This window comes from Moschus berezovskii, chromosome 8 (assembly GCF_049115385.1).
Source record: "Moschus berezovskii isolate FMDL1 chromosome 8, NW_MosBer_1.0, whole genome shotgun sequence".
Lineage (NCBI taxonomy): Eukaryota > Metazoa > Chordata > Mammalia > Artiodactyla > Moschidae > Moschus > Moschus berezovskii.
In genome coordinates this window covers 93,795,048-93,817,024 of record NC_142467.1, presented here as the reverse complement: position 1 = coordinate 93,817,024, position 21,977 = coordinate 93,795,048, and the positions used below count along the sequence as shown (strand labels likewise).

Sequence of the window (21,977 nt, the reverse complement as noted above, 5' to 3'; positions counted from 1 at the left end):
GTGACATGGGGCCATCAAACAGCTCCAGCCCTCCCATCTCCACAGCAGTCTCCCTCAGTGCTGTGGACACTCAGGGCAACTATGGGCACTGTGGGCGTGGAGCAGCCTCCCCGGCCTCCACCCCAGCTGCGATGACCACAGATGTGTCCAGAGGCTGCCAAATGGCCCGGGGGCACAGAGCAGCCCCAGGTGAGAAACCTGCTTTAAAGTACTTTGAAGGCCTTTAGCAGCTGGCAGACACACAGGACAGTATTAAAATCTTTCTCTGGGGACTTGCTGGGTGGTCCAGTGGTTAGGACTCAGTGCTGTCTCTGCCAGGGCCTGGATTCAGTGCCTGGTAGGGGAACTAAGATCCCACATGCCGTGCTCATGGCTGGAAAAAAAAAACCTTTCTCCATGGTCAGAGTTTAACCCTCTGCACACACTATCTTTTTACCTAGAAATTTTCTTTAAAATAAAAAAAGCAACATTTTAAGAAAGAGAAAAGGAAAGAATGCCCTTTGCTGTCCCTGCCCATAGCCATATGCTCTACCCTGTGCCCCAGGCCTGGGTGGGTCCCTCACCTGCAGACCCTCCTTCCCACCCACACAGCTTCTCCCAGAGTCTTGGTGACAAAACCAGCACACAACTTAGCTACCGGTGGTTTGGGATTTTCCAGTGACATCCTCCATTTTCAGAAAACCTGCATTTATTTTCCAGTGAGCACATGACAACCAGCATATCAGCATTTGTTGTAAAAATTGAATTTCTCTATACGGTCCCCTTCCATCCTCACCCAGGCCCCCGTGACCTGCCTCCGTCCCTAGAAGTGACCACGGTGGGGAATCACTGTAGGTCTTTCCTGTTTGCACAGGAACATGAGTACTTTAGAGGGTTTGTAGGGTTGCACGGCTTCTTGTGGCCCTAGAGAGGTGTGCCGTAAGGGTGGAGCCAGCCTGTCTTTAGGACATTCCAGCTATCATCAGCTCTCTCATCTGAAGAGCACTTGGGGCATCGCTGTGCCTTCTTTTGGAATTTGCTCCTCCAGTGCCATCCTTGAGATCAGTTCCCAGGGGCATAAAGGCCTGTTCAGAATATCTGTGCTGCACGGTCAGCCCAGCAAGGCAGTGCCTCTTCCGTCCCCAGAACGAGGTTCTTTCCTCCTCCTCCTGAGGTCACTGCCTGAGAACCATGCCCAGGCTTGATGGGCTTTTCCTCCAGGAAATAGCGAGGCAGGGAGTTAATACTTCTTAACCCTGAGCACTTGGGTCAGAAGGTGGGCTGTCCCCACTGGGGACCAGGACTGGGGGCTGCTGGACCCAGGACAGGCCATCCCTCAGCTTCGGTATCCCCCCCACACTGTGCCTTCAGTCCCCCTCCGGCTGCTCTGGGCCCGCCTGGAAGGAGCTGTCTAGACTGGGAGTTCTGATTCCAAGTCGGACCAGAGGACATGTGGTTAGCCCAGCTCTAGTGGAGTGGGCTTCTTCCCCGCGGGATCCAGGACAGTCTCCCAGACAGCTCTTCAGCCAGTGGGCTGAAGCCAGCTCTGGGAGAACAGTCCTCCCTGTTCACAGAACACTGAGCCCTCCCTGGGGGCGGGGAGGGAGGCCCTGGGGGCCATGTCACCAGGAGCCCCTGTGCCACCTGCAGATCTGGGTCAACGAGGAGACGAAGCTGGTGTACTTCCAAGGCACGAAGGACACGCCCCTGGAGCACCACCTTTATGTGGTCAGCTACGAGGTGGCCGGCGAGATCGTGCGCCTCACTACGCCTGGCTTCTCCCACAGCTGCTCCATGAGCCAGGTGGGCCCCTCCCCAATGTGCCCTCCCTTGGAACATTCCAAAATATCAGGCAGCAATCTGGAACATGACCACAGGGCCACCCCGACCCAGACAAGTAGGCAGTGTAGTCTGCTGGCTGTAGGAGCAGCAGGATGGGCAGGTCTGGGTCTGAACCCGCCCCCAGGTCCCTCAGTCACCACCCGGGGCCCCCCTGGTCAAGGGACAGGTTCGTCTCACCTTTCAGGGCAGGGGTGGTGGTAGCAGCAGGGTCACACGAGCACACACCGCACGGGGTATAGATGGCAGGCAGGTGATGCAGGCGGAGGTGATGGGGGAAGGCATTGGCACAGTGGGGGTGATGGCAGGCACCCCATGGTCTCAGCGCCCCATCCTGCCTGCAGAACTTCGACATGTTCATCAGCCACTATAGCAGCGTGGGTACGCCACCCTGTGTGCATGTCTACAAGCTGAGCGGCCCTGACGACGACCCTTTGCACAAGCAGCCCCGGTTCTGGGCCAGCATGATGGAGGCAGCCAGTGAGTAACCCCAGACCCCCGGGACCTTGACCGAGTGCCTCACCGCCCGAGCCCTGGTGAATAACGCGGGTGAGCGCAAGGCAGCAAGTGGCCCAGAGCCCCGAGAACCGATCGAGCGTAACCACAGCCCCGAACTGTCCTGTGGGGCCCCAGAGACAGCCTCAAGTTTTTGTGCTGCTGTCCCAGAGAGAGCACATACAAAGGGCAGGAGCCGGCTCTGCCAGGCGGCGGGGTCCCTACACGGCCAAGTGCACCTGTGCAGAGCAGATGGCCCCTGCCTGGGGTCGGTTGCTAGGGGCCTCAGGGAGTGGGAGGCAGCTGGTCAAATAACCCAGGAACCTCCAGGGCGGCCAGGCTTCCACCCGGGTTCCAATTCTAGCTGCGGAAGCGAAGGCCAGTCCAGTTCATCTGTCTTAAATATTTCGTTACCTACTGAATGGCCCCGTGGCAGCCCACGAGTTGTAAACTGAATGCTCTGCAGAGCACCCTGCCATGGGGATCACTCACTAAATAGGCCACCCTCCCCTGAGCACAGGGCTGCCCCTTGTAGATTTCCAGGACACCGTAGGACATAAGATCCCTAGGGGTTGTGGGTATTAACAGACTTTCCTATGGCTCAGATGGTAAAGAATCTGCCTGCAATGCAGGAGACCCAGTTTCAATCCTTGGGTCGGGAAGATCCCCTGGAGAAGAAAATGGAAATACACTCCAGTATTCTTGTCTGGAGAATTCTGTGGACAGAGGAGCCTGGCAGGCCATAACCCATGGGTCACAAAGAGTCAGTTACGACCGAGCGACTAATACTTTCAACACTTTGAATGGGCTGGAAAGCAGTTTGTTACCATCACTGCCCCCAGAACATGAGTAAATAAGCAGCCTCCTCCATCTGACAGCTCAGTCCTGGAACCTGGCCCTGGTTCACAGATGAGGAAACTGAGGGGAGAGGGCCCTAATAAGGTGCCACCCAGCACTGAACAGGGACAGCGAAGGGGGCTCAGGCGTCCTGATGCCGAGCCCTGGATGTGCAGGCAGGCACATGGGGTCACCATTTTCCTCCAAAGCCTAATCTGGCTGTGTTTGTGGGTCAGCTCTGAGAGGAGTGGGTAAACTGGCCTCTGGCCACACCTGGCCATGCTCAGTTGTTTCGGCCTCATCTGTGGCCTCTCTGGGCAGCCGCAGTGGAGTCAAGTGCACACAGCCCTTCACGGCCACAGGTCCCCCAGCCACAGATTCAGCCAACCACAGAGCGTGCCAAAAGGCAAAACCTGACTTGTGCACGGCAACTGTTTATGTAGCGCTTACACTGTGTTCACAACTAGTTAGTCCAACTAGTTAGTCAGACCCACCACTAGTTAGTAGTGTTTGTGTTGTCTCAGGTATAAAAAGTAACTCAGAGGTGACTGAAAGCACACAGGAGGGTGTGTGTATGCCACCTTATATGAGGGACTTGAGTATCTGCGGCTTTTGGTATCTGGGGGGGTGCCCTGGATCCAGTCCCCTGACGATACAGAGGGACAAGTGTGGTGACAACCCAGACACACAGAATGTCTCTTTTGCATATAAAACCAAAAATATTACCTGGCCTTCTACAGTAAACACTTGTGGACCCCTGGCCTATATCACTGTTGACTCATTTGCCTTTTAAATTGACACCCTGTTTACTTAAAGAAATTTAAAAGAGTTCTCTTCACCACTGGACTGAAAAGCCAGTGTTGCTTTGCAAAAACAGAGGTAACCATAAAAATCAGAGAGAAGACCCCTCCCCCCCACCATAAAACCGACCTTAATCAGATCCCAGAGCTGCTGTCACCTCTGGGGGAGAGGAACCAGCATCGGGGGCTCTGGAGAGGGTCCCAGACCAGACCATGTCCTGGCCTGAGCAGGCACCCAGGGTGCAGGTCACTTCCAGCCTGCAGACTCTGGTTATAACTGCCAGGAAGCGCAGAAGATGGGATGCTTCTGGTCCACCCTCTGGGTTTGTGGGAGTGTGGGTTTGGCCAGACGTGGGCCCCGCTCAGATTTGAGCCTGCCTTGGCTCACCCTGGCCCTTGGAGCCACAGCCACTCTCTCCACAGGCTGCCCCCCGGATTATGTGCCTCCGGAAATCTTCCATTTCCACACGCGGTCAGATGTGCGGCTCTACGGCATGATCTACAAGCCCCACGCTGTGCAGCCGGGGAAGAAGCACCCCACTGTTCTCTTTGTGTATGGAGGCCCACAGGTGGGCACGCCCTTCCCCCATAACCCCCCTCCACCCAGGGCTCGAGGGGCCCCTCCTAGTGTTGCTGCCCATCCCCACTGACCACACGGGATTCTTGGGGACCACCCGCTCACTGCACAGCCTCCTCCCCCTTTGCCTGTTGATACTCCCTGTCCCTCTGGGAAGCCCCCCGAACCCTGTCTGTGTGTCTGGGCCACCCACCCAGCAGTGGCCCACTCTTACCCCTGGCCACCAGCTTGGGGCCCTGGGCCCAGCCCTCTGAGAAGGGGACAGGCCAGGCAGGCAGGTTGGCAAGCAGGTGCATCTGAGACAGCGGTTCTCAGCTGGGGTGGCTGTCCCCCAGGAGACACTCGGTGACTTCTGGGAACATTTGTAGTCATCACAGCTGGGGTGGGGGTGCTCCTGGCATCTAGTGGGTAGAGGCTGGAGGTGCTGTCAACACCCTGCAGCCAGCAGGACACCACCCAGAAGATGACGAGGCCCCGAACATGAATTGTGCCTAAGTAAGGGACCAGCATCGGAGAAGGCAATGGCAAGCCACTCCAGTACTGTTGCCTAGAAAATCCCATGGATGGAGGAGCCTGGTAGGCTGCAGTCCGTGGGGTCGCTGAGGGTCGGACACGACTGAGCGACTTCGCTTTCAGTTTTCACTTTCACACATTGGAGAAGGAAATGGCAGCCCACTCCAGTGTTCTTGCCTGGAGAATCCCAGGGACGGGGGAGCCTGGTGGGCTTCCATCTATGGGGTCATGCAGAGTCGGACACGACTGAAGTGACTTAGCAGCAGCAGCAAGGGACCAGCGTAAGCCACATTACTTGGCGGACACACTGCCTGGCACCACCAACCTGCCACCCTCCCCATCAGCTTCTGTGTCTGTTTCTAGATATAACAGGGGTACAAAAGAGGCAAAATGTAGCTGAAGAAATAAGGGAGTAATCCCAGGGAGGACCTGGGACAGGAGCCTTCCTCTCCGGGCCATCCATAGTCTTCATGATAGAGTGCAGGACTCACACCTGCCTTGCCTTCCCCACAGGTGCAGCTGGTCAATAACTCCTTCAAAGGAATCAAGTACTTGCGGCTCAACACCCTGGCATCCCTGGGCTATGCTGTGGTCGTGATTGATGGCAGGGGCTCCTGTCAGCGAGGGCTTCGATTCGAAGGGGCTCTGAAAAACCAGATGGTAATGTCTCTTCCCATTCCCTTCTTGTGTGGTGAAGGTCGGGGGACCTGGGGTTTGGGGGCGGCCCTGAGGCACCTTCCTCAAGGACAGTCCTGGCCAGCATGTCAGTCCTAAGTGGGACAGGCTATGGAACTAGAGGAATGTCCACTCTGCTGCTCAGCTCTGAGCGGTACCCTGTGGGGAGACAGGTATACATATGCCCCACCTGGTGCCTAAGACCCAGATGCAGCTAGGCATGTCAGTATAGGCCCGATCAGCAGGAAGCCCCAAGGGCTAGGCCAGACAGGCACTGGTGGCTGTGGAAGTGGTGCTAGTGGTGGTGGTGGGGATGTTGATGGTGGTGGGGGTGATGCTGGTGATGAGGAATTTGATGGTGATAGTGGTGATGAGGATGGAGGTGGTATAACACCAGCTGTTTGAGTCTTGGCACACACCAGGCCTCTGAATACAGGGCATCTCGCATCTCATTTCATCCTCGCACCCACTGTAAAATCCGTACTCTTCATGTCAACCTCCTCATTTTGGGGATGGGGAAACTGAGGCCCAGAGAGGGGATGTGACTTTATCAGAGCCAGCCAGGAGATGGCAGGGCAGGGTTGGTGCCAGGTCCAGCTGACCACCACCCCGAGAGGTTTGCACGGGCCCTGGAGAGAGGGTGACTTCCACAGAGGGCCCCCTGCGAGGGAAGGGAGACAGTGGGCACAGTCCTGGGAGGAGGCCACTGAGGGGTACCCGGCCTCATCCCCCAGGGCCAGGTGGAAATCGAGGACCAGGTGGAGGGCTTGCAGTTCGTAGCCGAGAAGTACGGCTTCATTGACCTGAGCCGGGTGGCCATCCACGGCTGGTCCTACGGAGGCTTCCTCTCGCTCATGGGGCTGATCCACAAGCCCCAGGTGTTCAAGGTGGGTCCCGCCCTACCTTCTCCCCCCATCTGCCAGTGTCCCCGTGCCCCTTGGAGCCCGCCCCCCTGGGGGAGGCATCTCGGCAGGGGCCTTGCCACGTGGCTGTTTCTCCCTGCAGCAGCCCCATGGGGCCGAGCCCCCCTCCTCATTGCCCGCCACTGCTGACCCCAGGATGGCGTCCGGCTGCACAAAACCCCGCCAGCAGCTCTCTGTGGGAGGCTGAGCTCGGGACCCCGGCCCCGGACGGGCAGAGGTGGGGCATGGTGTGGAGAGCGTCGGGGGAGGGGCCCCCAGGCCGGCGGCGCTGCCAGGGCGATGAGGAGGAGGAGGCAGGAAGGCAGTGGGCCCAGGGAGGGGCCGAGTCCAGCCTGAGCGCTCGCCCAGCTCACCCACCCTCCCACGACAGTGCACGGTCCACGGGGGAGACACGTCAGAGGGCCCCTCCCCGCCAGCCCCTGTGTGCATGCCTGCTCCTCATGTTCTCCGGGGGAGGCCCCGGGACCACAGGCCAAACGCAGGCTCCTGGGACATGACCTCTGTGTGTGTGTCTCTCTCTTTCTCCTGCCACCCCTTCACCCACGGGGGCCCCCAGGTGGCCATCGCAGGTGCCCCGGTCACAGTGTGGATGGCCTACGACACGGGCTACACAGAACGCTACATGGATGTCCCAGAGAACAACCAGCTTGGCTACGAGGCGGGTTCCGTGGCCCTGCACGTGGAGAAGCTGCCCAATGAGTAAGGCCCCCTCCCGCCTACCTGCCAGCTCACTGAGGCCGGCCCTCCATGAAGCTGGGTTCTCCTGGGGCCGGGTGGGCATGGCTTCCACACCCGCTTCTCTGTCTGTGCCTTCCCTCCCTCACCGCTCCTCACAGAGAGCAGGCCCCCAGGTTCTCTTGGACCAAGGAGGGAGGGAAGCCCCCCAGCCCTGCCCCCAGAAACATGGAGAGGAAGTTCTAGAGTGACACTACTTTGGACACCCTGGCACCCCTCACCTCCTAAGCACGTGGCCTGCCGTGGGCCCCGTGAGTCAGTTTTGAGCCCTAACTGCCTGTCTTGTGGGTTCTGCCTCAGAACCAAGGGCCACAGTGGTTGTAAAACCTACGTGTGTTGGCCCAGCTCTGATATTCCATGTATGCTTTGGGCACTGGTTTCTGGTTTTCCCATCAGAAAGAAAATGGCGTGGTCATTTCTGATGTGCCTTGTGTCTGGTGAACGTCCACCTTTAGTGCAAAGGTTCTTGTCCCAGACTGATCCCACCCTGGCCTCTCTCCCTGAGAGGCTGTTCTCTTCAGTCTAGAGGGTGACTTGGACTCCAGGGGCCGCCATGGTGCAGCCAAGCTAAGAACCCACAGCTCTGCAGCCACTTCCATTAATTTTTGCATTCATTTCAGTTCACTGGAATAATAAAAAGACAGAAGCCTGGTCATTGCCAGGGACTGAGAGCAATTGCTCATGGGCATAGAGTTTGCTTCAGAGTGATGGAAATGTCCTGTAACTTAGGATCCAGGTGATGGCTCGTGACATTGTGAATGCACCAAATGCCCCTGAATTGTTCCCTTTAAAATGAGTGAATTTTAGATCATGTGTCACCTCAGTAAGCTATTTTTATGTCAAAATTTCAAAAGGAATCATCTTCCACCACCCATACCACATGTCAAGTGCTTGGTAGCCACTGGTGGTGTTGGGTGGGGCAGGTCTAGCACATTCTAGAAGCTTCTGGAACCTCAGGGCATTCCAGGTACCACCGGCCACACCCTCCCCTCCTGGCCAGGCGTCTCCCAGACATGCCAGTCACGCCAGGTCACTGGGTTGCTCCACCATCTGCTGCCAAGTTACTGCTGCTGCCTCTTCACTGCCATGGGGCAGGGTGGGAGAAGGGGGTTCGGCCCCAGACCCTCACCCCAACCTTGTCTTCCAGGCCCAACCGCCTGCTCATCCTGCACGGCTTCCTGGATGAGAACGTGCACTTTTTCCATACAAATTTCCTCGTCTCCCAGCTGATCCGCGCAGGAAAGCCTTACCAGCTCCAAGTGAGTGGCTCCTCCCAGGAGCTCTCAGGGTGGGCAGCAGCGTGGATGGGGAGGGAGCACTGGGGAAAACCCATGTCCCTGCCTCCATCCTCACATCTGACTGCCTGGCTCCTCACGGTAATTGGTAATTACCCTGGCTCCCCGAGTCCATTCAGTAAATGTCTCGCGGTCCACTCCGCCCTCTGGTGGCCACCTCTGGGAACTGGGGGAGCACACGCTCTTACTGCAGGAGCACGCGCGTTATTTTAAACCAAGAAGCTTGCTTTGAAGTTCGGAATCCCACCCAGAAAGTATGAAGCAGGGACGGGGGACTGGGGACTGGGGAGGGTTACCTTGAACAGGGGTCGGAGAGGAATTCCCTGAGGAGGTGACATTTAAGGATGCTAATGAGTGAATGGGGACTCAGCTAGGCCTAGGGGTCGTCTGTGGAGGACACTAGACACAGATTAGTGAAAGGAAGCGGCTCAGGGACAAGAGACCAGCGTGGTTGCAGCTAGCAGAAGAGCTGAGGACCAGGGCCGGGTGACCAGCGTGGCCAGGCGGGCAGTGCCTCCAGTGCCTCCTTAAATGCCCTTAAGCAGTAAGGGCGGGGTCTCAGAAGAGGGCGGGCCCTCACGAGAGGGTGGGGCTTCAGTGGTAAGGATGGGGCTTTTATGGTATAGGACCGGGCTTTGGGAGTGGGTCTCAGGGGAGGGCTGTATTTTTTTCTAAGGGTGAGGAAAGGTTGGTCATCTTTCAGGCAGCCATGTAGACAGGCCCATGGGGCCATTAGGGCATGCACCAGTCAGTTCTCCCAGCAGGAAAGGGGCTGGGAGTGGAGAGCAAGAGGCCTGGTGGACTCCAGGGGCGGGACGTGGTCAGGGGGTTGGTTGGGGGAGGCCTGGTGCTGGAGGTAAGAAGGACAGATTTGATTACCTGCTGCCACCATGCAGTCTTTCTGCTTCCTGGACGCTTTCACGTGCTCAGTTCTGTCAGGGGAGGACACGTTGCCATTCAACAGATGGAAAAACTGAGGGTCACCGGGCAGGAGGGACAGGCCTCAAGAATCTATGGCTGTGCATGCACTGGCCAGACAGGGCAGGAGGGCGGCGAGGCTCCCACAGGGTGAGGAGCTGTTGGGAGCAACCCCGCCCTGAACTTCACATGCACCTCCAACAGCGGCCAGCAGCAGCTGCACATCAGAGTTGAGGAGTCAGGCAGGGCCAGGGTGGATCCTCAAGTGTCCCGTCTGAGCCTGAAGGCCTGAGTCTCCTGGTTGGGGTAGCCCCTCTCTCCCTGAGTGACCATAGGTGGCAGGTCCTTTAACCTTGGGCCTGGTCTCCTTATCTATGAAATGGGCTTGATAACCCCTGCCTCTGAGAGGTGTTGAGGGTCAAATGAGTGCTCTCAGGAAAAACATTTAGCACATGGGGGTCTGGAAACTTATTCCTCTGCCTCCCAGGGGAAGTTGAAAGTGAGACAGGATGCTCCCTTGGAGGGTGGGAGACGGGGGGATGGAACACACCCACTTTCTGCTTCAGACACCCTGAAACACTTGGCCTGGAGCCTGACAGGCCAAACTTGTTCACACGTCACATTGTTGCCGCAGACCAGGCCCACAACTGGGGGTTGGGAGCAGAGTGGGGAGCCAGATGAGCCTCTCCTTGCCCTCACAGCCCAGGAGGAGGAAGTGACCAAGCACCCAGGACCCAGGGTGGCGTAGAGGGGTGGGTGTCTGTCCCAGGTCGTGCTACTGCCCTGGACCCTGAAGGAGTGGGACCTATGAAGCTGTGGGATCAGTAGGACCCAGGAGTCCAGGTCTTGATCTCAGCCTGGCAACTCCTCTGAGCTGGGGACAGTATGAGACTTGTGACTCGTCCAGGATGGAATACTCAAGGCAAGGGTGGAGGAGGGAAGATCTCTGAGCAGTTAGATGCATTCTAGGGTGTGAAGCAGGTTTCACACCTGCCCCGGGAACCCTCACTCCATGGCCAGAAGCAGGACCCGCCTCACTGTCACCATCCACCGAGAGCCTGCTTCCACTCAGCCAGGTCTCAGGGACTGGGTGATTCCTTGGGCGTGGCCCCTGTCACCAGCACACTGCCACTTCTCTCAGGGGATGGTCCCCACCTTGGTTATTGCGAGGTCCTAGGACGCACTTGCGGAGAAGGCAATGGCAAGCCACTCCAGTATTCTTGCCTAAAAAATCCCATGGATGGAGGAGCCTGGTAGGCTGCAGTCCGTGGGGTCGCTATGGGTCGGACACGACTGAGCGACTTCACTGTCACTTTTCACTTTCACACATTGGAGAAGGAAATGGCAACCCACTCCAGTGTTCTTGCCTGGAGAATCCCAGGGACGGGGGAGCCTGGTGGGCTTCCGTCTATGGGGTCACACAGAGTCGGACACGACTGAAGTGACTTAGCAGTAGCAGCAGCAGCAGGAAGCACTTGGCAAAGCCTGGGGGCAGGCCCTCCTAGAGTGAGGCCTTCATGGAGCCTTGGTGTGTCTTGTGGGGATTTCCAGTGGGGCCTGTTGGTAAAATGCAGTGGCTCAAGCGGAGGGCAACAAATGTCTCCATGATTTGAAGCCCCAGCCCCTCTGCGGATATGAGTACCTCATGCTCCCTGGGTTTGGGGGACAGAGGAGCAGTACAGCGTCTCAAGGCTTTCATATGTGCTTTCATATCTGCATTAGCTGGCCCAGGCCACGCAGACCCTACAAGGTCTGAGTTTTTCACTCAGCTTTCATAGGGGGAGGCTGTCACTTGCCCAGAATCACTTGCCCAGCAAGTTGTTCATGGAGGGGGGATTCGAACCTGGGTCCCTCAGTTCCAGAGCAAGACCTCTTCCCAGGGTGGCAAGGGTGGGACCAAGGCCCTGAGGGGAGATGCTGGGAGCCAGACTCAGAGGGCGAGATTCAGGGTGCAGGGACCTCGGTGCCACCAGCCTTGCCTTCTCTTTGCCCGCAGATCTACCCCAATGAGAGACACAGCATCCGCTGCCCCGAGTCCGGTGAGCACTATGAAGTCACACTGCTGCACTTTCTTCAGGAACACCTCTGAGCCCGGGGCCACCTCAGGAGGGGCCTGCACAGTCAGAGCACAAGTGGCTCCACAGCCGCCATTGCGCATGCTGGGGGCAGGAGGGACCGAGTGGCCTCGCAGGCCCCGCACTGCGCCTCCTCCCACCAGCCCGCGGGACTGCCTGCCCTGGGAGCCACCACCTTCGCCCCCACGCCTTTGATCATTTTTGTTCATGCTCCTGGGTTTTCTGCCTGCTGCTTCAGGGTTGTCAGGATGGAGCGCTGAGGCCAACGTCCATAAAGCACTTCCTCAAGCCATCCCTCCACTCTCCATTGTCTGGGAGCCTCAACTCCACTGGGCTCTGGAGGCCTGAAGATACTCAGAGAAGCCTGGCCTTTGCATTGCTCCCCCCGGGGACAGGGTGGGGTGGAGGGTGGCCAGGCCTAGGTTCAGGCCCAGCCACCAGTGCAGAAGCATGCGGTTGCCTGTCCTCCCGACCTGCGCCCACTTCTTACGATTTTTGTTTTTTTGGCGGGGTGTGGGGGCGTTTTTCTTTATTATTTAAAAGAAAGCTAGGGGTGCCTAAACCTAGAATCTGGGTCTGCCGCTGGCTGCCAGGTTCACCCCAGCCAGCACCCAAAACAGGAGTCGTGCGCCCAGCAGACCGCAAGTAGTGTGCAGGGGAGCGGGCAGCCCTCCAGCCTGGCTCTCCCCCGGCTTTCAGACAGGCTCTGAAACGTGACCGGCTGGGGCTCTGCTGGCCAGCGGCTGCTGCCCCCTCTCCAGCCCGGCCATCTGGTCCCACGTTTCTGCCTGGCCTGCACTAACTGGGCTTCCAGGGTTGGGAATGGAACCCTCCCCGCCTCAGGGTTATTCTTACTCTTCCTTTCCCTCCCGCCAAGAGTTCTGCCAGGGGCGGGTTAAAAAAGAAAGAAAACCCAACAACAACAAAAAACCCCACCAGAGAGACAAACCACCTCTACATATTATGGAAAGAAAATATTTTTATCAATTCTTATTCTTTTATAATTATGTGTGTAAGGAAGTAGACACATTAAACAATTCCAGATGGAAGCATTGCCACCTGCCTGAGGTTCCTTGTAAGCTAAACTCCCCGGGGCTGGTGATGGGGGTCCCATGGGCGGGCAGGGGAGTCCCAGTAGGCGACTGAGCCAAGGGCAGGGCAGTCTTGGCAGTGGTGGGAGAGGGGCTGCTTGCTCAGCCTTGCTGCTCTGGCACAAAATGGCAGGGGGCCCCATGCCACAGCTGGAAGACGCCCAAAGGACAGTCTCAGTGGTCCTGAGGCGGCTTGTGGGTGCCACTGAGGGACCCAGCCCAGGCTGTGGTGGGCAGCCCGGCCCTGACTTCCTTTTGCATCTTTCCTTGTCCAGAGGCTTGATTTGGTGGTTGGAGCATCAGGACACACCGACAAGTGGGGGCAGGGGGCAGTCTCTTCAAGTCTGTCCCAACAGCTGAGAGATGAGACTGGAGACCCTGCCTGTGCTGTTGGCACTCATGGTACTTGAGTTTCTAATGGCACAGTGACCTCGGCTCGAGTGCCGTCACCTGCTCCATCCTTTGCGAAGGTCCACTTTTATTTTTAATGGCTTAAAGAATAAGCCAGGGACTTCCTTGGGTGGTCCAGTGGTTAAGAAACCATGCATCCACTGCAGGGGGCACAAGTTCGATCCTTGGATGGGGAAGTTCTACATGCCGCAGTGTGGCCAAAAATAAATAAACCAGTACAAAAGGGTATAGAGAGGAAAATGATGCCCTCCCCACCTCCATGAGAGGTAACCCCTCCCCAGTCTCTCATTAGAAAAAGAAAATGTTATTTTCGGCTGTGCTGGGTCTTCGTTTATGTGCTCAGGGTGTCTCTTGTGGCAAGCAGTGGCTACTCTCTAGCTGCAGTGGCTTCTCTTGTGGAGCATGGGCTCTAGAATGTGCAGGCTTACGTAGCTGCGGCGCCTGGGCTCAGCAGTTTTGGCTCACAGGCTTAGCTGTGCCATGTTATGTGGAATCTTCCCGGACCAGGGATTGAACCTGTGTCACCTGCATTGGCAGGTAAATTCTTAACCACTGGACCATAGGGAAGTCCCCCAGTCTCTCTTTTTAATACCTGCCTTCTGTTTTGCTCTGGGAATTCCATAGTTTATTTTTCCAGGCACTTATCAAGGGATAAGATTATTCTGGGCTTTTCGTATAAATCAGGGGTCAACAGACTTTGTCAAGGGCCAGAGAGTAAATATTTCAGGGTTTGTGGGCTAGGCAGTCTCCGTTCCAACTGCTCAGCTCTGGCCCTTGCAACTCAAAAGTAGCCAGGGGTAATGTGTAAATGAGTGGGTGTGGCTGTGTGCCAATAAAACTTAATTTACAAAGCCACACAGCTGGCCAAATTTGGCCCACAGGTTGTCATTGACCAACCTCTGCTATAAAAGATCCTGCAACAAACAGCCTTGTACATGTTTTGGGCACATCTGAATTTATAGCGTAATTTCCTAGAATTATCAAAAGGCATATTCATTTTTAATTTTGAAGAATATTGCAATATTGCCTTCTAAGGAGAATGCCTCCATGTACACACCTCTTGGTGAAGTGTGCCCCTTGCTCCATTCCTTCAGTGTTGCTCTTGTTCAGTTGCTCAGTCATGTCTGACTCTTTGTGATCCCATGGACTGCAGCACACCAGGCTTCCCTGTCCTTCACTATTTCCTGGAGTTTGCCCAAGTTGATGTCCATTGAGTCAATGATGCCATCCAACCACCCATCCAATGATGCCAGTCAGTGATGGCATCCAATGATGCCGTCCTCTTATCATCCCTTTCTCCTTTTGCCTTCAGTGTTTCCTGGCATCAGAGTCTTTTCCAGTGCGTCATCTAGAAAAGGTGGCCAAGGTATTGGGACTTTAGCCTCAATATCAGTCATTCGAGTGAATATCAGGGTTGATTTCCTTTAGGGTTGACTGGTTCAATCTCCTTTCAGTCCAAGGGACTCTCAAGAGTCTTCAGTACCACCTGTTATTTTTGAAAAGCTTGAGAACCCCATGAACAGTAACAAAGGGCAAAATGATAGGATACTGAATGAGGAATTCCCCAGGTCGGTAGGTGCCCAGTATGCTACTGGAGCTCAGTGGAGAACTAACACTAGAAGGAATAAAGGGATGGAGCAAAAGCAAAACCAATACCCAGTTCTGGATGTGACCAGTGATAGAAGCAAGGTCCAGTGCTGTAAAGAGCAATATTGCATAGGAACCTGGAATGTTAGGTCCATGAATCAAGGCAAATTGGAAGTGGTCAAACAGGAGATGGCAAGAGTGAACATAGACATTCTAGGAATCAGTGAATTAAAATGGACTGGAATGGGTGAATTAACTGAGATGACCATTATATCTACTACTGTGGGCAGGAATCCCTTAGAAGAAATGGAGTAGCCATCATGGTCAACAAAAGAGTCTGAAATGCAGTACTTGGATGCAATCTTAAAAATGACAGAATGATTTCTGTTCGTTTCCAAGGCAAACCATTCAATATTACAGTAATCCAGGCCTATGCCCCAACCAGTAATGCTGAAGAAGCCGAAGTTAACCGGTTCTATGAAGACCTACAAGACCTTTTAGAACTAACACCCAAAAAAGATGTCCTTTTCATTACAGGGGACTGGAATGCAAAAGTAGGAAGTCAAGAAACACCTGGAGTAACAGGCAAATTTGGCCTTGGAGCACAGAATGAAGCAGGGCAAAGGCTAATAGTTTTGTCAAGAGAATGCACTGGTCATAGCAAACACCCTCTTCCAACAACACAAGAGAAGACTCTACACATGGACATAACCAGATGGTCAACACCGAAATCAGACTGATTATATTCTTTGCAACCAAAGATGGAGAAGCTGTATACAGTTAGCGAAAACAAGACCAGGTCAGATCATGAACTCCTTATTGCCAAATTCAGACTTAAATTGAAGAAAGTAGGGAAAACCACTAGACCATTCAGATATGACCTCGATCAAATCCCTTATGATTATACAGTGGAAGTGAGAAATAGATTTAAGGGACTAGATCTGATTGATAGAGTGCCTAACGAACTCTGGACGGAGGTTCGTGACATTGTACAGGAGACAGGGACCAAGACCATCCCCATGGAAAAGAAATGCAAAAGAGCGAAATGACTGTCTGAGGAGGCCTTACAAATAGCTGTGAAAAGAAGAGAGGCGAAAAGCAAAGGAGAAAAGGAAAGATATAAGCATCTGAATGCAGAGTTCCAAAGAATAGCAAGGAGAGATAAGAAAGACTTCCTCAGTGATCAATGCAAAGAAATAGAGGAAAACAACAGAATAGGAAAAACAAGAGACCTCTTCAAGAAAATTAGAGATTCCAAGGGAACATTTCATGCAAAGATGGGCTCGATGAAGGACAGAAATGGTATGGACCTAACGGAAGCAGAAGATATTAAGAAGAGGTGGCAGGAATACACAGAAGAACTGTACAAAAAAGATCTTCACGACCAAGATAGTCACAATAACGTGATCACTGACCTAGAGCCAGACATCTTGGAATATGAAGTCAAGTGGGCCTTAGAAAGCATCACTACTAACAAAGCTAGTGGTGGTGATGGAATTCCAGTTGAGCTATTTCAAGTCTTGAAAGATGATGCTGTGAAAGTGCTGCACTCAATATGCCAGCAGATTTGGAAAACTCAGCAGTGGCAACAGGACTGGAAGAGGTCAGTCTTCATTCCAATCCCAAAGAAAGGCAATGCCAAAGAATGCTCAAACTACCGCACAATTGCACTCATCTCACACGCTAGCAAAGTCATGCTCAAAATTCTCCAAGCCAGGCTTCAGCAGTATGTAAACCGTGAACTCCCAGATGTTCAAGCAGGTTTTAGAAAAGGCAGAGGCACCAGAGATCAAATTGCCAACATCCGCTGGATCATGGAGAAAGCAAGAGAGTTTCAGAAAAACATCTATTTCTGCTTCATTGACTATGCCAAAGCCTTTTGACTGTGTGTATCACAATAAACTGTGGAACATTCTGAAAGAGATGGGAATCCCAGACCACCTGACCTGCCTCTTGAGAAACCTGTATGCAGGTCAGGAAGCAACAGTTAGAACTGGACATGGAACAACAGACTGGTTCCAAATAGGAAAAGGTGTACGTCAAGGTTGTATATTGTCACCTTGCTTATTTAACTTATATGCAGAGTACATCATGAGGAACGCTGGGCTGGAAGAAGCACAAGCTGGAATCAAGATTGCTGGGAGAAATATCAATAACCTCAGATATGCAGATGACACTACCCTTATGGCAGAAAGTGAAGAGGAACTCAAAAGCCTCTTGATGAAAGTGAAAGAGGAGAGTGAAAAGGTTGGCTTGAAGCTCAACATTCAGAAAACAAAGATCATGGCATCTGGTCCCATCACTTCATGGGAAATAGATGGAAAAACAGTGGAAACAGTGTCAGACTTTATTTTTTTGGGCTCCAAAATCACTGCAGATGCTGATTGCAGCCATGAAATTAAAAGATGCTTGCTCCTTGGAAGGAAAGTTATGACCAACCTTGATAGTATTTTAAAAAGCAGAGACATTACTTTGCCAACCAAGGTCCATCTAGTCAAGGCAATGGTTTTTCCCGTGGTCATGTTTGGATGTGAGAGTTGGACTGTGAAGAAAGCTGATCGCCGAAGAATCGATGCTTTTGAAATGTGGTGTTGGAGAAGACTCTTGAGAGTCCCTTATACTGCAAGGAGATCCAACCAGTCCATTCTAGAGGAGATCAATCCTGGATGTTCATTGGAGGGACTGATGCTAAAGCTGAAGCTGCAATACTTTGGCCACCTCATGCGACGAGTTGACTCACTGGAAAAGACTCTGATGCTGGGAAAGGTTGGGGGCGGGAGGAGAAGGGGACGACCGAGAATGAGATGGCTGGATGGCATCACCGACTCGATGGACATGAGTTTGAGTGTACTCCGGGAGTTGGTGATGGACAGGGAGGCCTGGCGTGCTGTGATTCATGGGGTCGCGGAGAGTCGGACACGACTGAGCAACTGAACTGAACTGAACTAGGGAGTGAAACACAGCAGCTCACTGTAATCTGGACTTATATTTCTTTTCTGTGTGTATGAATATTTTCATGCTTTAAGGCACTTGTTTACTGCTAATCATTTGCCAACCTTTTTAAATTTCTTTCTGGCTTGCAGGATCTTAGTTCCCCAATCAGGGATGAAATCCAAGCCCTTGATAGTGAGAGCGCAGAGTCCTAACCACTGGACCACCAGAGAATTCCTTGCGCACCTTTCTTTTGATATGTTGGCTTCATTCATTTATAGACACTTTATATACAAAGGAAATAAGTGCGTTGTCACACATGTTGCAAACTGAACAATGTTGCTGATTTAAAAATGTTTGATGGGTAGGAAGCTCAGCCAATGAACATTAAGAATCATCTCAGGAATTAAGAATATATCTTGCCCGTAATCCACTGTGAAAGTGAAGAGGCAACTAATCACAAGTCACAGAGTGACAGAAGTTGATGAGAAAGGAGTCACTAGGGTTGCACAGGAGGCTTGGCAGTTGGCAACCCACAACCATCTCAAGCAGAAACTTTTTTGGGGGGGTGCTACCTTGTGGCATGCTGGATCCTAGTTCCCTGACCAAGGATCAAACAAGTGCCCCCTGCAGTGTAAGCATTCGAGTTCCATACGCTGGACCACCAGGGAAGTTCCTGTTTGTTTTAAATTAACCATAGACACATAAGAAGTTGCAAAAAACAGTGCGGAGTCTCTTGTACTCTCACCCAGCTTACATCTTACCTAACCCTAATACACTGTCTGTCATGCCAGGAGCATGATGTGAATACAACGCAATGAACTAAACTCTCGACCTTATTCAGATTTTATCAGCTTTCACAGGCACTCATATGTGTGTGTAGTTCTATTCCACTCTGTCACCTGTACAGATTCCTAGAACCACCACTACAGTCAAAATACAGAGCTGTTGGGAACTCCCCTAGTGGTCAGTTTGTTGGTTAAAACTGAGCTTCCACTTCAAGGGACCCAGGTTTGATCCCTGCGCCAGGGAACTGGGATCCCACGTGCCTCGTGGCCAGTAAAAAAAAAAATATATATATATATATACAGAGCTGTTAATTCACCACAAGGGAGCTCCTTCATGCACCCTCTATGATGTCCACACCCACCCTGTTTATGGTGTCCTGACCATGGACACAGAAGCCGTGGTCGTTATTACCAAATCTTTTTGACTGCTAGATTTCATGTCATGATTAAAAAGCAGAATCTTGGGAATTATGGTTTTTTTCTTTAAATCCCTTCAGTTTTGTGTTTGTTTCTATTTTGGGTTTTGTTTTATAGGCAAAAAGGAAAAACAGAAACAAGAGGCTGGGGTTCAGTCTGAGAAGAAAACACACACACACCCCCCTACCCCTCTTGAGTAGGAAACTCAAAACCACTCACAACAAAATACCTTGTCAGCTACAGCATTTGGCCACCCCTCGTCCAAGGTAAGGAGCAGCGGCTGCGCTTTGCTGGAGCAGCCGTGAAGAGATACCCCACATCCAAGGTTAAGAGAAACCCAAGTAAGATGGTAGGTGTTGCGAGAGGGCATCAGAGGGCAGACACACTGAAACCATAATCACAGACAACAGGCCAATCTGATCACACGGACCACAGCCCTGTCTATCTCAGTGAAACTAAGCCATGCCGTGTGAGGCCACCCAAGACGGGTGGGTCATGGGGGAGAGGTCTAACAGAATGTGGTCCACTGGAGAAGGGAATGGCAAACCATTTCAGTATTCTTGCCTTGAGAACCCCATGAAGAGTATGAAAAGGCAAAATGATAGGATACTGAAAGAGGAACTCCCCAGGTCAGTAGGTACCCAATATGCTACTGGAAATCAGTGGAGAAATAAATCCAGAAAGAATGACGGGATGGAGCCAAAGCAAAAAAAATACTCAGTTGTGGATGTGACTGGTGATAGAAGCAAGGTCCAATGCTGTAAAGAGCAATATTGCACAGGAACCTGGAATGTTAGGTCCATGAATCAAGGCAAATTGGAATTGGTCAAACAGGAGATAGCAAGAGTGAACGTCGACATTCTAGGAATCAGTGAACTAAAATGGACTGGAATGGGTGAATTTAACTCAGATGACCATTATATCTACTACTGTGGGCAGGAATCCCTTAGAAGAAATGGAGTAGCCATCATGGTCAACAAAAGAGTCCAAAATGCGGTACTTGGATGCAATCTCAAAAACGACAGAATGATCTCTGTTCCTTTCCAAGGCAAACCATTCATTATTACAGTAATTCAAGCCTATGCCCCAACCAGTAACACTGAAGAAGATGAAGTTGAACGGTTCTATGAACACCTACAAGACCTTTTAGAACTAACACCCAAAAAAGATGTCCTTTTCAGTATAGGGGACTGGAACGCAAAAGTAGGAAGTCAAGAAACACCTGGGGTAACAGGCAAATTTGGCCTTGGAATACGGAATGAAGCAGGGCAAAGGCTAATAGAGTTTTGCCAAGAGAATGCACTGGTCATAGCAAACACCCTCTTCCAACAACACAAGAGAAGACTCTACACATGGACATCACCCAATGGTCAACACTGAATGATTGATGATATTCTTTGCAGCCAAAGATAGAGAAGCTCTATACAGTTAGCAAAAACAAGACCAGGAGCTGACTGTGGCTCAGATCATGAACTCCTTATTGCCAAATTCAGACTTAAATTGAAGAAAGTAGGGAAAACCACTAGACCATTCAAATATGATCTAAATCAAATCCCTTATGATTATACAGTGGAAATGAGAAATAGATTTAAGGGACTAGATCTTATAGATAGAGTGCCTGATGAACTATGGACAGAGGTTTGTGACATTATATAGGAGACAGGGATCAAGTTCATCCTCATGGAAAAGAAATGCAAAAAAGCAAACTGGCTGTCTGGGGAGGCCTTACAAATAGTTGTGAAAAGAAGAGAAGCGAAAAGCAAAGGAGAAAAGGAACGATATAAGCATCTGAATGCAGAATTCCAAAAAAATAGCAAGGAGAGATAAGAAAGCCTTCCTCAGCAATCAATGCAAAGAAATAGAGGAAAACAACAGAATAGGAAAGACAAGAGATCTCTTCAAGGAAATTAGAGATACCAAGGGAATATTTCATGCAAAGATGGGCTCGATAAAGGACAGAAATGGTATAGACCTAACAGAAGAAGAAGATATTAAGAAGAGGTGGCAAGAATACACAGAAGAACTGTACAAAAAAGATCTTCACGACCAAGATAATCACGATGCTGTGATCACTCACCTAGAGCCAGACATCCTGGAAAGTGAAATCGAGTGGGCCTTAGGAAGCATCACTACGAACAAAGCTAGTGGAGGCGATGGAATTCCACCTGAGCTATTTCAAATCCTGAAAGATGATGCTGTGAAAGTGCTGCACTCAATATGCCAGCAGATTTGGAAAACTCAGCAGTGGCCACAGGACTGGAAAAGATCAGTTTTCATTCCAATCCCAAAGAAAGGCAATGCCAAAGAATGCTCAAACTACCACACAATTGCACTCATCTCACATGCTAGTAAAGTCATGCTCAAAATTCTCCAAGCCAGGCTTCAGCAATATGTGAACTGTGAACTTCCAGATGTTCAAGCTGGTTTTAGAAAAGGCAGAGGAACCAGAGATCAAATTGCCAACGTCCGCTGGATCATGGAGAAAGCAAGAGAGTTTCAGAAAAACATCTATTTCTGCTTTATTGACTATGCCAAAGCCTTTGACTGTGTGGATCACAATAAACTGTGGAACATTCTGAAAGAGATGGGAATACCAGACCACCTGACCTGCCTCTTGAGAAACCTGTATGCAGGTCAGGAAGCAACGGTTAGAACTGGACATGGAACAACAGACTGGTTCCAAATAGGAAAAGGAGTACGTCAAGGTTGTATATTGTCACCCTGCTTATTTAACTTCTATGCAGAGTACATCATGAGGAACGCTGGGCTGGAAGAAGCACCAGCTGGAATCAAGATTGCCGGGAGAAATATCAATAACTTCAGATATGCAGATGATGCCACCCTTATGGCAGAAAGTGAAGAGGAACTAAAAAGCCTCTTGATGAAAGTGAAAGAGGAGAGTGAAAAGGTTGGCTTGAAGCTCAACATTCAGAAAACTAAGATCATGGCATCTGATCCCATCACTTCATAAGAAATAGATGGGGAAACAGTGGAAACAGTGACAGACTTTATTTTGGGGGGCTCCAAAATCACTGCAGATGGTGATTGCAGCCATGAAATTAAAAGACGCTTACTCCTTGAAAGGAAAGTT

The 21,977-nt window shown here is 52.0% G+C and overlaps 1 protein-coding gene across 4 annotated transcripts in view; it reads left to right on the top strand.

Moving 5' to 3' along the window:
- DPP9 (dipeptidyl peptidase 9) overlaps positions 1-12,717 on the top strand; it is a 38,411-nt gene extending 25,694 nt beyond the window's left edge. For 3 of the 4 annotated variants that reach the window (XM_055428755.2, XM_055428754.2, XM_055428756.2), the window contains 8 exons: positions 1,630-1,782; positions 2,163-2,298; positions 4,374-4,519; positions 5,554-5,700; positions 6,450-6,602; positions 7,195-7,337; positions 8,521-8,632; positions 11,583-12,717. In XM_055428755.2, coding sequence (XP_055284730.1) covers positions 1,630-1,782; positions 2,163-2,298; positions 4,374-4,519; positions 5,554-5,700; positions 6,450-6,602; positions 7,195-7,337; positions 8,521-8,632; positions 11,583-11,675 — 1,083 coding nt within the window. In that variant the 3' untranslated portion in view covers positions 11,676-12,717. Of the gene's footprint in view, positions 1-1,629; positions 1,783-2,162; positions 2,299-4,373; positions 4,520-5,553; positions 5,701-6,449; positions 6,603-6,720; positions 6,856-7,194; positions 7,338-8,520; positions 8,633-11,582 lie in introns of those variants that run through there. The other variant, XM_055428758.2, reaches the window with a different exon arrangement.
- Positions 12,718-21,977: the final 9,260 nt, after the last annotated feature.